General features: G+C 43.6%; 1 protein-coding gene across 5 annotated transcripts in view; it reads right to left on the minus strand.

The window, feature by feature from the left end:
- Ddr2 (discoidin domain receptor tyrosine kinase 2) overlaps positions 1-16,018 on the minus strand; it is a 122,538-nt gene that overhangs the window by 27,225 nt on the left and 79,295 nt on the right. For 4 of the 5 annotated variants that reach the window (XM_034512852.2, XM_034512850.2, XM_076941563.1 and 1 more), the window contains exons 4-8: positions 5,952-6,054; positions 4,258-4,489; positions 3,815-3,962; positions 3,326-3,431; positions 783-966 (exon numbers count right to left, since the gene is read on the minus strand). In XM_034512852.2, the coding sequence (XP_034368743.1) occupies positions 783-966; positions 3,326-3,431; positions 3,815-3,962; positions 4,258-4,489; positions 5,952-6,054 (773 nt within the window). Of the gene's footprint in view, positions 1-782; positions 967-3,325; positions 3,432-3,814; positions 3,963-4,257; positions 4,490-5,951; positions 6,055-11,323; positions 11,358-16,018 lie in introns of those variants that run through there. The other variant, XM_076941564.1, reaches the window with a different exon arrangement.

The raw sequence follows: 16,018 nt of genomic DNA on the forward strand, positions 1-16,018 counted from the left end.
GTCCTACACTGAACACAAAGGCTTTCCTCTACACCCCTGGCTCCTACTCCTCTCTAACCCTAGAATTAGATTTAGCCTCCAATCTGGATACTTTTGCATGAACTTTTCTTCTTTTCCATGCCCTTCTATCTAAAACAGACGGAGGGTGGAATGATGTCAAAGGAGAATAATGATTTAAATTACACACTAGGAAACCCTTTGTGTCATAACAAAGACACTATCAAGGATGGCCTTGGGATTTGGCTTCCTGATAAGGCCATACTTCAGGGAAAATGAGATCTAGGAGTTAAGCTTCCTTCTTCAACTCTCTTCACATATTTGTTGTGGTCTATCACATGACAGCCTTCTAGGGCAGCCTTGGCTAAACCTTTGGCTTCCATCCAACCCCTCAACAATAGTCACCAACTTTCCACTTAACTGTTCTGCAGTAATGTACTGACAAAATAACTGGTATGTCTAATTGGATGGAAATCTTTGGCTCTGGTGGTAGGGAGAGAGAGAGAAGGAGAAAGAGAGGGAAGGAGGAAAGGGGGGGAAGGAAGAAGGAAGGAAGGAAAAGATGGAAAGAATCACTCAATAATAATGGACCTAACCTAAGCTGTCACAGAATTAACAAATGAAGAAAACAACCTTTAAAAATGCTGTGCTTCTGAACTCATCTATACTTGTAGTAGTGGAATATATTTCAAAATCTAGTTCTGTCAACATCAGCTCAAGACACATCAGGCACTTTCCCCCCAACACTATGATTTTGGATTTCTTGAAGAAAATCTACCACTGACCTTCATGGTAGTAAAATTCCTGATTCGGTCAAATTCAAACATGATCTCAATGAAGCCATTGGTAGCACTCTCGTTCCGCCATCCCACGTAGTCATAGCCAGGCCACACGTGGTATTCATGGGTCTGGGTAAAATCATCCAGGCCAGATACTCCATCAGTCAACTGGCCTAGTCCTTCAGTCATGCTGCTCAGGCCAAGGGAAGAGGAGAGAAGAGAGGAGCCCAGAGTTACTCACGCATCCACAGAAGAACTTTTCAGCCCACTGCTTCACCACTGGTTTTTGCAAGAGCTATAATCTTAGAGGTGGGAGTGGGTAGGAGAAATCATTCAAATGCACTTTATCTAGTAATTTCCTTTTCTGAATTGTGTAGTCCAAGAAGGGTTGGAAATGCTTCCAACCAGTGACTATTGATCACTGGTGGGTCAAGTGCTGTGCTCTTCACGCTATCCTCGGATGAATGGACTAATTTAAATACCATTGATAATAGTGAACCATTATATCAAGACACTATATTCCTAAGTATAGGGAAGGACACAAGGGAAAAACAAAGGCTTTTCATACAAACTAAGAGAACAGCACTTCAAAGTTTTACTGCTAACACAGTAAACATTTGTTATTTTATAACATTTGTTGATATGAAACTCCTTTTTTCTTTTTTTATTTGATATTTTATTCACATTTCAGATGTTACCCCCCTTACCCCATAGCCCCCCCACCCAGAAACCCCTATCCCATCCCCCTCCCCTCCTCCTGCTTCTATGAGGATGTGCCCCCACCTACCCCCACACCCCCATCTCCCCACCCTCGAATTCCTGAGTTCTCCATTGATTCAGGGAAAGAGATCATTAGGGTAATATTAATTTGATTAGATGTTTATAATCCCCAAATAAATATTTCTTTCCTATTTTGTTTCCAAGAATACCATTGTGGCCTCGGCTATTAGTTCATTTTTACATCATAGAATCTGGGATTTTAATTTTAAAATAAATCTCATTAGAACTCACATCTAATATTTGCCAGCTGCCTGTTTATTTGCCTGAAGCACAGCTCTAATCACATCTTTCCCTAACTTTAAGAATCATCAATAAATCACTGTATCGATGATGCTAAAAGGAACTCCCTTCCATCCCCACCTGCCTCCCTGATATCCTTCTTACTATTCCTGGTCCTGGCATTCAAGTCTTCACCACCATGACTTTATTATATTATACCTTCTCCTGCTGAGAAACTGTGAACTGAACTGAATCTTTCTTCCCTAAGTTGTTTATTGTTAGGTATTTGGACATAGCCATGTAAAACAAGCAACTAATACATAGAATAATTAATCTTCTCATGTAGCCACTGACTCAAACTATGAATGCCTCGAACATAAGACACATGACTTCATTTTTCTTAAATACCCACAACACCTAGTCAACTTCTACACACATGGTAACAACTGACTAGCAAAGATTGATTGATCTAGATTCAATTGATATCTCATTTCCTGTGTGCCTTGAGTATAGGTTAGCTAGGGTGTGACCGAGTCAAATGATGTGAAGACCATGTAAGAGAGTGAAGGAGAAGTGAGTGACTAAGTAGATGGAAAGGAAATAAGTCAGGCTATAAAACTGGATGAATCAGGACTTCATCCAGGGCCTGGCAGATGAGGGTGGTTGTTCATTCTCCACTTCTGAGCCAGTAGAAGGTCTGTCATTGTACAATCATCTGCATCCTGAGACTCACTAATATCTTTCTTTTTGAACCCCTAGAAACTTTATTGTAGGATCTAAATTTCACAATACTCTGACTCTCTCCTAGGCTCAATCTTTACAGATAAACACTAAACTAAGAAAGACAGGGATTAGGAATGGGCCAGAAGAAGAATGTAATGATCGAGTGGGTAGGCACATGTCTTACCCAGCTCTGTATCCCAGTGTGTCTGATGATATTTTTCTATGGCAGCTCTCCATCCATCCACTCCAGGCCTCTCTGCCGATCTCACCCCGCTTACTAGCATAATCAGACCAATGTTTCTCTGCATCTTCCTCTCCACCCCTCTACCTACAGCTCCCTGCTGTCATTACCATCTTATCCTAGCAGCTTTATTTCTTATCTATTGTAAGCCCCAAGAGTTCCTTCTTTTTACAGCTTCTAACATACTATATTTATGGAGTCCATTGATCCTTGACTTTGTGACCAATCTTTTTACTTATTACTTTGTCTCTATAGCTAAGTTAGCCTTTAGGTTGGAACACACATCATCATTTCAGGTTCGAAACTATAGCTCCCACACTTATAGACATATCACAAAGCTTAGTTCTTGCCTTGTGTAGTTTCTTCCTGTCTGCTGTATTGCTATTTTGTTTTCCAAAACTCAGCTACAAAACGAAGATAAATACCATATAGTTTACTATGTCTAAGTTATTTCAGGGTATCACACATGTGCATAATGCCAGTGGGTTGACTGGTTCTTTAATTATTGATGAAATCACAGTAAGAAATATTTGTTATGGCCACTTTTTTCCTATTCTGGTGATGATTTAAATCTCCTAGACTTTACCTGTACCCAACAGCTCCATCATAGACAGAATCATTCAGATAAATAATGGAGCCTCCAGGGAGTACAAACTGCTGCCCAGCTGGAGCACTGTAAGATACCAAGCCATCTGCCAAAGGAAACACAATGGTCAGTGTCTCTGGTAAGGAGATGCACCTGCTGCCTGACCAGTTATCCCAGGAAGATGCTTGAGCTTCCAAGGAAGTACAGTCTTGTCATCCTGTCCACTGGGGTTCAATCTGGGCTCATGGTTGAGCACTGTTGGGAAGCACACCTAAACGGCAGTTACCTGAGTAACTGAATATGTCATTCCTGGCACAGGGCACCAAGCCCTGGGTGGATGAGTGTGGCTCATTTTTTCTCTTTTAACCAAAAGGAAATAATTTCATTCCAAGGGTGAATGATTTCATCCCTTTTTGAGTCGGTAGCTTTTAGTTCTCAGGACTTGGAAGTTTCTATATGGTTCATAAGGTCTCTGTGGTAGAGACTTACCTAGCCAGACACAACCATAAAGCTCAACCCTCATGCACACATTCATGGAGTGGTCAGTGACTGGGATAAGGCGAACAAATCTGGCTACAATGGGTGGCTCCAAGTCCTTCAGGAAAACATCATAAGGGTTATTGTTCCCATCGAGCACCTAGGAGAGAGACAAGGAGCAGAGATCTTATAAAACCATGCTCCCTTTTCTTCATGCATCATGCATTTGATGGACACTTTGCTCCTCATTCATGAGCAGAATATAGCTACTCAACTCTCTTAGCAGAGCTAAGAGATCCTCTGTGTCAACTCCTATACCATGGGTCACATTTACAATGCCACATTGGGCTTGAACATACACAGTTTGAACTACTGACTATTGAACTATTGAACTCTGTTGACTGTTATGAGTCTTATAGTATCTCTTCCCAGAATATAGGACATTTTCTTCTTACCTGCTTCCCATGCCGGTTACGCCAGGAGATCCAGCGACTGCCATCCCGACTGTAGTTGATCTTGTACATGGGTGCAAACTCAATGCCATGACCCCCTGCATGGCGCCCCTGGGTCCCCACAAGAGTGATAAAGTGTAGGGTCCGTAAGTCAATCTGCAGAAATTCCTTCAGGTCATCAGGTTGCACTGGAATCTCAGGGCACCAGGCTCCATCTCCTTCTTCAGTGTCCAGCCTTGAGAAGAAGGGTAGGGGAGAAAGTGAGCAACTGTGAAACAAGAGACACCAGTTCACAGTACACAGCTGCCCTGCACCTGAGGAGAGAGTGAAAACCAGCCTTCTAGTCCAGAAGGACTTGGGGAACCTCTCCATGGTGTCTGTCTGTCCTAACCATTCCCATTTGTGGTCAGTTTCCTGTCTCTGAAACACCACACAGCCCAGGGGAGACACCACAAGGGAGACGGGGCCTTCCAAAGCACATGTAACCTTCTTGTCTTGATTTAGAGAACTCTAGGGAAATGAAACTCTTTCCACCCATGTTCCTTTGTGGAATCCTTTCACCATCCCCTTCCATTCCTCGGCCATAATCTCACAAAGCTGGTCGTTTGTGGTTTGGGTGTCAAGTTATAGGAAGGAGGACTGGGGAAGGGAAAAGGGAGGAAAGGTAGGGTCTTCAATGTGGGCTATGCAATGTAGTATATCGTAGCCAGCAGGATGGGCATAGCCACCCAGCAAAAGCCATGGGAACCGTGGTGAGGATGAGGGTGAAAAGTGTGTGAGGACATGCTCAATAACCTGGTTTCATTTACTTCTCCAGGCCAGACCGACCCTGAACAGCATTGAGAAATCACTCCAAGGTTTATTTAGGGGAACCTTCTGAGTTTTCTCCCTCTTCCCAAGAATGCTTCCTTTCCTCACAGATGTTACCCACTCATTTCTTGCTCCCCCCTCTAACTCCACATTGCTCTCTTCTCTCAAACACTAAGACAGGTATAATGAGGGAGGTTACGAGGGTCGAATGCCTCGTGAGTGATTCCATTTTAACAAAATCGGTACTCAATTTATACCAAAATAATTACATTCTAGCAGGAAGAGGAGACATCAGTTAGCAGCATAGCTTCTGAGTTTGGAGTCTGCTCATTTAGGGACCTTGGGAATTACATACTCCACATAGAATTTGCTCTGTTTATAGATACGGATGGCCCTTCTGTGTGAAGTTTCCTTGAGGGAGGAAAGAACTTACTGGAACCCTCAGTGTCTGGTTTAACCATAGACGCTTTGCCCAGTGACATTTCAGATACCTCCTGAGAAGCAGGCATCACTCACTGCCAGTGTCCTACATAATCTACGCCTACTTCTCTGTACCTGCACCCTTGGCCTTTCTCCTACATCAGCCCACAGTGAGGTCCGGTAAAACAAATCCACTGCCTATCAATGACCCCATTCACAGTGGGTGGTGTGGCTTTGAGGCCTCTGCGGTTGGGAAGAGGTTTCCAGGCCAGCGACTACAGCCAAGGCTTGGCCTCTCTCTGAAACATTCCAGGCAGCACAAACCCCTTCACATCTCTCTCTCTCTCTTCCAGTCTCATAAGCTCTCACCAGCGCCAGCCCTTCCCCCAGCACCCCAGCATCTTGAGTCATGGCTGTGTGTCCATACTGCCCCTGGCATTCAGGCCTTCTTGATAAAGCTATCTCACCTCCCATATTTGGCAGCTGTGGATTCTGACCACTGACTTGAAGCTGTGATATCCTCATCTGGAATATGGCCTCCTGACATGCCCAGAGGATAGCGACATATGGCTGGAACAAGGAAACAAAGAGAAAACAGAGAATGTGCTGTCATTTTTAGTCCAGAGTCCCTAAGGAGGTTGAAACTGGTAACAGAACAGGAAATAGGGGACTTGAAATCTTCCTATATCCCTTTATGACCCCAATTTAGCCACTCAAATGCCACAGAACTTCTTCCTAACCCTAATAGCCAGATAACTCCAAGATTTAACCAACAGTCAAATTTACATTTTGGTCCAAATTCTGATGACTAATGTAATATAATTTAATGTGCAAATTTCTTCTATTGAGTAATAACCCCAATAGTCCCAACCTTAATCACTTACTAGCAGATTTACATATTAAATCAATTTCCTAAAAGTAGCATCATCCTTGTACCCAGTAGGTAGCCCTAGATCCATAGCACTCTGGTTTATGAGGTAGCAGATTGTATAAGGCTGTGAAACAACCCAATACACTGCCCCGAGTCAGTACTGAGCATGCTGGTCCTGGTTAAAAACAATAGTTTCAAGGGTGGGCTTCACTTTCAACAAACAGAATAAAATAGAGCAAATGAAATTCCCTATGGGAAATAATCCAGCTTTCAAACAATGGGCACCAGACAACAATGGACCACCATCTCTGAGAGATGGGAAAAAAGGAAGGAGCCAACAGATGAACCAGCAACTGCCCAACAGAGCCCAGTTACAGCAAGTGAGAACTCAAGCAAGATTGAGTGGACTTCCAGAGTTATAAAGACAAAACAAGTAAATATAAATACTTTGAAGCCACCAAATTCTGTGCAATAAAAAAATGACAAGGCAGCTAAAACAGGGAAAGGAATCATTGTGGGGAAGGGAGAGAAAGAATGGATTTTCAACAGTAATTTTTTCCAGAAGTATGAAGCTGCAAAAGATCTTGCAAACAAAACAAACAAATAAACAAACCTCAAACCCTGGTGTATTCTTTAAAAAGAAGAACAGTCCTGGAAATATTAGGAGTCTAGATATCAAAATATATCACAAAGCTATAATAATTAAAGCTATAGTAATTAAACTGATCTTCAACATAGGTACCAAAAGCTGCATAGGGGTAGGGGGAGGTGTAGGGGAGAATAGTTTTGTCAACCAAAGTGCTGAAAAAAATGGGAAATGGATATCCACATTCCCAAGAGTAGAATTGGATCCTCATGTTATACACACACACACACACATTTTTTAGACTGGCTTACATGACCAGAGGCTGAATATTCCTCAGGGCCCATCTGCAGGCAGCAGAGAGAGGAGAAATAGTGGCTACTCAGTGCAAGTAGTGGGAAAATAAAAGCAATGAGAAGCCAGTGATGCAGCTCCCCTGTGAGGCTGAAGGCCTGAGAGCCCCTCACCTCCAAAGCCTGAACAACTGACAACAAAAAGCACACCTCTCCAGAAAGACAAACCGAGAGCACGAGTTAGTCCCACCTTTACTTTTTCTGTTCCATTTTGGCCCTGAGCCTATTGAATGATGCTGCCTACATCTGAAGATCTTTGAGATCTCTAGTGTATCTGAAAGATAACTCTGGGAGCTGCACGTTGATAAAGATGCAGTTAGCCTGCTGTGGGTTTGGGCTCAGAGCTCTATTCCCAGACCTCATCCATCCTGGACAGAGAAGGATGCTCAGGGGTCCTGCTGGCAGCTGCAGAATAGAACATCCACAGTCCCATCCATCATACATCTCCAGATGTGGGGCGTAAATGTTACTGAGAATCTCTGTCCTCTGGGACATGTGAGATAAGCCAGATATTGGGAGCAGCCAACAAGGTAAGTCATGGTATTATCATAAATAGCTTCCCACCGTGGAGGCCTGGTCCATGAAACAATAACCGAGACACTGACACTGCCCCTACAATGCATCTCGGTGGGGCTGTATTTCCCGGAAATCTTTTTTCTGTCATGTCCTAATTGACTCCATGCAATAATTTTTCCCTATATAACAAATAAAGAAAATGAAGTAAAAGAGATCAGAAGTGTGCCTGACAGGCAGACAGAGGGAGCGACAGAGGAAGACCACAAAGGATTCTCTCCTATGCAGTGTCAGAGGATAGCTAAGCTCTTCCCAGAGGCTTGAAGACAATGTCTTGGGAATTCATCCAAGGAACCTTGAGTCATGCAGACAACAAATAGAAAAGGCTTCCCCATAAGCCTGAACACTGCTTACTTTGCTGCAATCTATCCATTGTTATTGAGTTAACAAATGTGTCTATTGACAAGTGTTCTTGCATTTACAGTTAGTCAGTAGGGAATAAGACATAAAATGGTTTCTCTCTCAGACCTTCATTATGCTCCAAAGGACAAATGGAAGACAATAGGTTTTCAGACATCGAATAGATATAGTTGCTTACCTACTTGACTATTATTATTATTATTATTATTATTATTATTACTATTATGGTCTCAGAAAGTGTGACAAAGTATAAAAAATACTAAACTATGGTGTCAGGATACAAGTGACAGTTTCTTTTAAGAAGTAGTTTTCATTGTGAATTTTCTTTTTGCATTTTTTCTTTACTGAATATTTTCGTTATTTACATTTCAAATGTTATTCCCTCTCCAGGTCTCCCCTCTGGAAACTCCCTATCCCATCCCTCCTCCCCCTGCTTCTATGAGGGTGCTCCCCTACCCACCCACCAACCCACTTCCACCTTCCCACCCTGGCATTCCCCTACACTGGGGCATTGAACACCCACAGGACCAAGGGTTGCTCCTCCCACTGATGTCCAACAAACCCATCCTCTGCCACATATGTGGTCGGAGCCATGGGTCCCTCCATGTGTACTCTTTGGTTGGTGGTCCAGTCCCCGGGAGCTCTGGGAGGGGGGTCTGGCCAGTTGACACTGTTGCTCCCCCCACGGGGCTGCAAACCCCCTCAGCTCCTTCAGTCCCTTCTCCAACTCCTCCACCTCTTGATCTTCTTGAGCATAGTGATCATGTTGGATCCCTTGCCCCTTCCAATCTGCTGACTCACAGCTCTGATCAGGTGTTCAACATACATTGAGCAAACAGCTAAGTGTGAAAAGGTGGAGAGACAGGAAGATAGATGGAAATATCCAGACAGAAGAATGGAAACAATGGACTTCACACATCGGATCTTGAAGGGCAAGTACAATAGAGAAGATTTCTAGGTTGGAACCTCCCAAGTGGGTTGTCATCTGTGGAGTTCAGCAAGTGTTTGTGAGGCAGCAGTGCGCCCAGCTGTCTCTCAGCAGGGAGGGACTTAGTTCAGCAGTGGGGGTACATTGTGTGCAGGAGAGGAAGAGAAGCCACAGCACAGATGTTAGTGTTGCCGGATAACTACTCACAAAGATCCACTGAGGAAGAGTTTCGGGTGTTGGTTAGAAGAGGCTTCAATGACTAGAGACCAGGATGTGAACCCTCAGATCAACGTCAGAGTAAGTGCTGGGACACAAGGGTCACAGTAGATTCCATCCATTAGAAGGGGATATTTTTCAGTGGTTGGCTGAAATAGTAGATAGTACAAAGCCCTCTACAAACTGTTTTGGTTTTCCCTGTATATGCATACCTATAATAAAGTTTAACTTAGAAATTAATCATAGTAAGAGATAAACAATACTTAATATAATAAATTGGAACAGTTATGACATTCCATAGTAAAAGTTATGTGAACATAGCTCTCACATGTTTTTTTAAATGTTTACTTTGTTTATTTATGTGTGCGTGTCTATATGCACACATATTTATGCAGGTGTGTGGACTTGTATGCACTGAGGTCTAAAAGGGGTGTTTAATGCCTCTGGGATGGAGTTACAGCCATGGGATGCTCAGCTTGCGCCATGGGTGCTGGGATCTAAATGCAGGTCTTCATGATGCACAGCAAGGTCCTGCAACCTCTGAGCCATCTCTCCAGCTTTTCTCCCCTCTTACTGAACCACATTCATTTGTCTCAAGAAGACAACATGGTGCTTATATAGGGAGAGGAAGTGCAGTGAACTACACGCACTGGGTGTGACAGAGGAGGAGGGGCCAAGATTTAGTCCTCTGAGTCCCAGTCACTACATTTAAAATTTGTGGATTAGTTCTGACTTTGGCCGTCTAATATTTTCAGACTGTGATTGACTACAACTTGAAACCAAGGGAAGCAAAACCACAGGTAAGGAATGACTAAGAGCCATCCTACGACAATGGGTGTTTGGCTAGTGATCTAGAGATCTAGAAATCGGGACCACGGACAATAAGGTTGAAGACAGAGAGGTCAGAGCCAGTAAAGCAGCAGCGTAACATAAAATAAGGAAACAGAGTCTCTCCGTGATTCAGTGTTCCCAGGGGCCTCACAGGAAGGGCATAGGAAGAGGACGAGCTGATCTTGGATTGCCTTACCCATCCCGCTGGGTCTTTGGAACCAGAAGAAGCCTTGGCCCAGAGAACCCAACGTGGCACTTCTCTGCAGCCCCAGTGTGGTTTTCCTATTGAATGTGCCTATTTTGGGTAACTTGTGGAAGGGATCCCAGCTATTTGGGAAGATACAGAACCGCAACATTGGCTGAAATCCTAGACACCAGACCCCTTTCTCTCTTCCAAGTCCCCCTTCCCCGTTTACTAGATTATCACCTATTCAGTTCATATCCTGAGATAAAAAGAAATAAATATGTACAGAGGGAAGCCTGTCACAGGAAGCAAGAGTCACTGCAACAAAAAAAAAAAAATTGCTTGCTGAGTTGTCTTGGTGGTTTCCGGATGCTTCCGCTACCCACCAATCTCCTGACAGAGATGCCAATGGACTCTTCCAGTTTCCCAGAGTGGAAAACTACCAGCATCAGCCACAGTAGACCCAGCTGAGAACTCTGTCCATCCCAAGCTCCAGTAGGGGTTGGCAGGCAGACTGAGGAGAAACAGCTGCCACCAGGTCCCAGCTTCCCAAGAATTACTTTTCATATTCTCGAGCCAAGGCTGTAAGGCTGAAAGCATTGCTTGTTCCAAGATGTTTACCACCAACGGCCAACGCCAGCCCGTGACCTGCCTGTCAATGAGTATCCTATATGTGGCTTCCAGGAAAACATAGAGCATATTAAAGGTCTAAGCACAGAAGTATGACCCCTGGCTCTCTCCAAGCACACATGTTTGATAGAGAGAGATTATCAGGGTCATGGGGGTGGGGTAAACCAGTCTCATGATCTAAAGATATATCTGTGACTGCAAAATTTTAGAGCCAGGAAAGAAATTTTAACTTACTGAACCCTAAAGTTCCATATTCAATAACAGAATCTGTGAGCCCCAGAAAGATGAACTGACTCGCTCAGAAACTCACAGTTGACCAATGTAACCATGACCGAAATCCAGTGTTCTCAGCTCTGGTCGTTCTCAGGCCACCTCAATCTACTTCCGGTTCTAGAAAGGACAAGCCCAGTCAAAGGTGTCACCTGAGCCCTGCTTCCCACAAACTGAATACAGCTTATTCACACTGAGTGCCCAGGCAAGACTATTAGGTTGCTTTCTTCAGGCTGCGGGTTTGTTCTTTTACACATGGGTCTATTTCACAAAGGCGGCTTTCCCTCAGTTGACAACCCCTTCGGAATAGCTCTTTGCGATTGCCCTGAGAATTCAACATAGTTTCTAGAAACAAATATTAAAGACATGCATGGGATTTAGGGTACGGAAGTACATATTGGATGACATGCCCTTTCTGGTTGCATACATGAGCCAGTAGATGGGAAAGAAGTATGCTTTTTGTCCCAACACGGAGGTAAACTCAAAAAAAAAAAAAAAAAAAAAAAGTGGGTTAGAAATAGCATGGCTCTCAGAAGTTGATAGGAAACACAGCTTGTGTTTCAGCATATAACAATTCTATGTTTCATTAGGCAGAGCTTGTGAAACCCCACAGAATAAGGGGCAGAAGAATTGTAGGAACTAGAGGGGTCAAGGACACCATGAGAACACAGCCCACAGAATCAACTAACCAAGGCTCAGAGGGGCTCACGAAGACTGAAGCAAAAATCTCAGGTCCTGTATGGGGCTGAGTTAAATCCTCTACATATAAGTTATAGTTGGGTAGCTTGCTGTTCTTGTGGGACTCCTAACAGTGGGATGAGGGCTGTCTCTGACTCTTTTTCTCTGCTCTTAGGACCCTTTTCTTCCTACTGGGCTGCCTTGTCCAGCCTTGACATGAAGGTTTGTACCTACTCTAATTGCATCTTGTTATGACATGTCTGGTTGATATCCCTGGAAGGCCTGCTCTTTTCTTAGTAAAATGGAGGAGAAAGGGATCTGGGAGTGAGGGGAATGGGGGTGGGGCAGGAGAAGTGGAGGGAGGGGAAGCTGCAGTCGGGAGATAATATATGAGAGAAGAATAAATAAAAAAGTGATTCTATGTTTCAAACTTGACTCTGTCCTAATACGGAAGTACAAGACTGGTGACCACATCCCATCCCCTTGGGAACTTAGGATTCCTTATCCTCTGTTATGGTTTGACTGTGAAGTGTCCCTCACGGGCTCTTATATTTGAACACCTGTTCCCAAGCTGGTGACACTGGTCCAGTAAGTTGTAGAACTCTGAAGACTGTGGTCTAGCGAGCAGACGTGGGTTGTTAGACCTCGAAGGAAGTATCAACTTCTAGTTCCAGCCAGAGCTTTTTGCTTCTTGATTCACCACAATACAAGGAGTATCTTCCATGTGTTCCCATCACCACGCACTCGACCATGCCTTCCCCGCTGTTATGGACTGCACCTTTAAAACCATGGGTCAAAATCAAGTCTTCCCCTTCCCCCCCCCCTCCCAAGTTGCTTCTATCGGGTATCAGTCCCAGCAATATAAAGATAAGCAACATTTTCCTAACAGTCCTTAATACTTCTTATCCTTAATAGTAAGCAGGCTTGATACAGAAATTGATAAAATACAAATCACAGCACATTCCATGGATGTAATTGTACTCAATAGATGATACCCAGAAGGGGAAAGGGAATTATGTGTTTTGAATACCACATGCATCCTTTCTTAAGCAACATGAAAATTTTATGGCCTTTTAAGCATGTGTTCTCTGCTTAATCATAATAATGGTACTTATTTATGGAGATGTGTTTAAAAGAAAAAACAGTCAGTTAGCATTCTTCCAAACTTAGAGCAATGGTGTTTGGGTGCTCTTAATTCTATGGTTACTTTTATTATGGCTCCTTCTAAAGAAAATTGCAACTGGCCTCCAGAGAGTTGCATAGGGTAAAAATAAGTAAGTAAATAAGCAGAGGGGAAAGAGAACAGAGATAATAATAATAAGGTGAAGTTAATATCCAAAATTGCGTTTTTCTTTTGTGGTATTAGGTCAAGGCCAGGCCTTGCATGCACGCAAGGAAAGCATTCTAACACTGAGTCCCACCTCAGCAACACTTTACATTACTGGCTTCCCTGGTGGGAGCTTTTCACTTTGGTTCTGCTTTGAAGTCAGTTCGAAAAGTGAGATAGCCCAGTGCGATGGCTCAGGGGCTAAAGGCACTTGCTGTACAAGCCTGGTGATCTGAGTTCAATCCCCAGAACCCACCTGAAAGTGAATGGAGACTGTAACTCCACAAAGTTCTTTGACCTCTACATGTGTGCCTTGGCACAGGCAGCACACACACACACACACACACACACACACACACACACTATGTGTACCAAAACAAATAAATAGTAATAATAATAATACAGTATATGTTAAATGAAACATAAGCATTTAAGAGGAATCATAGTGGGCTGGAGAGATGGCTCAGAGGTTAAGAGTACCAGCTCCTCTTCTAAAGATCCTGAGTTCAATTCCCAACAACCACATGGTGGCTCACAACCATCTGCAATGGGGTGTGATGCCCCCTACTGGTGTGTCTGAAGAGAGTGACAGTGTACTTACATAAAATAAATAAACATTTTTAAAATTAAAGAGGAATCATAGTGACAACAGAAGGAGATTTTAATTTTTGATACCTATTCCCAGGTGGGATAGAATAGCTTGTGATAATCAATGTTCCCCACTCCCCCAAGAGTTCCTGGAAAAGCTGGATACACTTGATAAATGCTCTACTCAGAAGTACCTTACTGATGAGGCAGGGAGAGTGAAAGAACTAAGACCTTAGAGAAGAGAGCAGTCTCAGAGAGGAGAAAGAATTCCTGCAGTGTCTTTCAGCCTCCATCAGACTGGGACGACAGGGACAAGTAGCTGATGTTGGTTGTGGCACCTTCAGGGCTTGCTATGAGGAAACTAGCAGTGCTGATAAGGATCCAGAGGGAGCTGTGCACAAAGCTCTTCCACTCAGCCATGTGCCTGATGCTGGGCCAAGTCAAGCAGGAATGTGGAAGCCAAAGGATTCAAGACTTGCCAGGGATAAAACTCACAGGGGTTCTGGAGATACTCTCAGTAACCAAGAATTCCAGCGTATACCCTACCAACTATGCAAACAGAAGACGTGTCACTCTGCCAAATACGGGTAGATCCAACTGCTCCACCAATGGCCAATCTGGATTTGGGTTCACAGCCTCTTAGAGAAGCCAAAGATCCAACAGCATGCTTAAAGAGCTAGCCAGCCCAGCGCCACAAAAAAGCAGGCCATGCCAGGTCTCCTACTCCACCACGGGTTTCTCAGTAACTACTCATAGTGAGTAAGGTGCAGAAATGTACCCAAATTCTTTACTCTGTGTGTAAATCCTTACTCTTGCCTTGCCAAGGGAAAAGTTCCAGTTTAATCTTTTGGGTACTGTCACCTGTTAAGATGTAAAGTCTAATGAAGTATATGTTCTGTGTACAAGCATTACTAACTACAGAAAGGCTACTTTCTCGGGACAGAAATTAGACCTTTGTTTTATTTAATCAAGAAACAGAACAGAGCCAGGAATAGTGGTATACACCTGCAATCCCAGTGGATGGTGGGATAAGAGAAGGGGGAGCTGGAGCTCGAGGCCAATAGTAGCTCCACAGAAAGTTCAATCTCAACCCAGGCAATATGAGACCCTGTATTAAAACAAAATCAAAAAGAAAGAAATGAAGAGAGAAGAGAGTGAAAGGAGGTGGGGAGGATGAGAGAGAGATAGACAGTCAGAGAGCTAGACAGACAGACAGACAGGCTTATATGGTGGCATATACCTGCAGTCTAAGCATTTTGGAGGCCAAGCATGATGACGACTCATAATTTGAGGCCTGCCTGAGTTACACAGCAAATTCTGAGATAGCCTTGGCTATATAGTTTGATCTTGACTCAAGATCAAACAAACAAAACAACAACAACAACAAAAAACAAAAAGACAAAGGAAAGAAACACATCAGTAGCCAAAGATAGAATTGTGGGGCCCTCACTGACTTAATTGGTGGGAGAGAGAACTTTCTATCACTACTGAGAAAGGTTGAAACATGAAAATCTATTATTAATCTTAAATGTTGATCAAATCTACTAAAAGAGAACAAATTGAAAGCATACTTCTCTAAATTACATTTGCCCCATCCCCACAGACGGAGCTTATTCCACATCAGGGATGTGTTAGTGATATCACACAGGGCGGACCTCGCTGCCTTTTGTCTTTACTACTGTGGTTGTAACACTTGAAAAAGAGAGTCTGAACTCAGCCATAACAAATGCCAAGAGTAAGAAATGTACAGCAAATGCAAACACAACCTCTGTTATCTATAACCCTCCATTTAAATACTCATCTTGTAGACAGTAGGAGGGGGAACTTGGGTATTTAAGAAGAGGCAGAGGCCTCATCGCACTCCTGTGTGGCCAGGGTTGCTCCACCTCTCCACCTGGGAAGGGGGTCCCCACTCAGACCCCAGGAGTCTGGGAATAGACCTCAGCTGACTTTCTCACCCTCCCCCCACACCGCCCCCCAATCTGATTTACTGTCTACACTTAGCATCCCACTGTTAAAGGAATCACATTCCCACGGCCTCCACCTCAGCTTCCCCAATAGCTTCCCAAAATGAAGTTTCCCATGATACAATTTACATTTTTCCCTGTTGGAGAAAAACAAGAGGAGCCTAACCATCCCTTG

Source organism: Arvicanthis niloticus, chromosome 10 (genome assembly GCF_011762505.2).
Source record: "Arvicanthis niloticus isolate mArvNil1 chromosome 10, mArvNil1.pat.X, whole genome shotgun sequence".
Taxonomy (NCBI): domain Eukaryota; kingdom Metazoa; phylum Chordata; class Mammalia; order Rodentia; family Muridae; genus Arvicanthis; species Arvicanthis niloticus.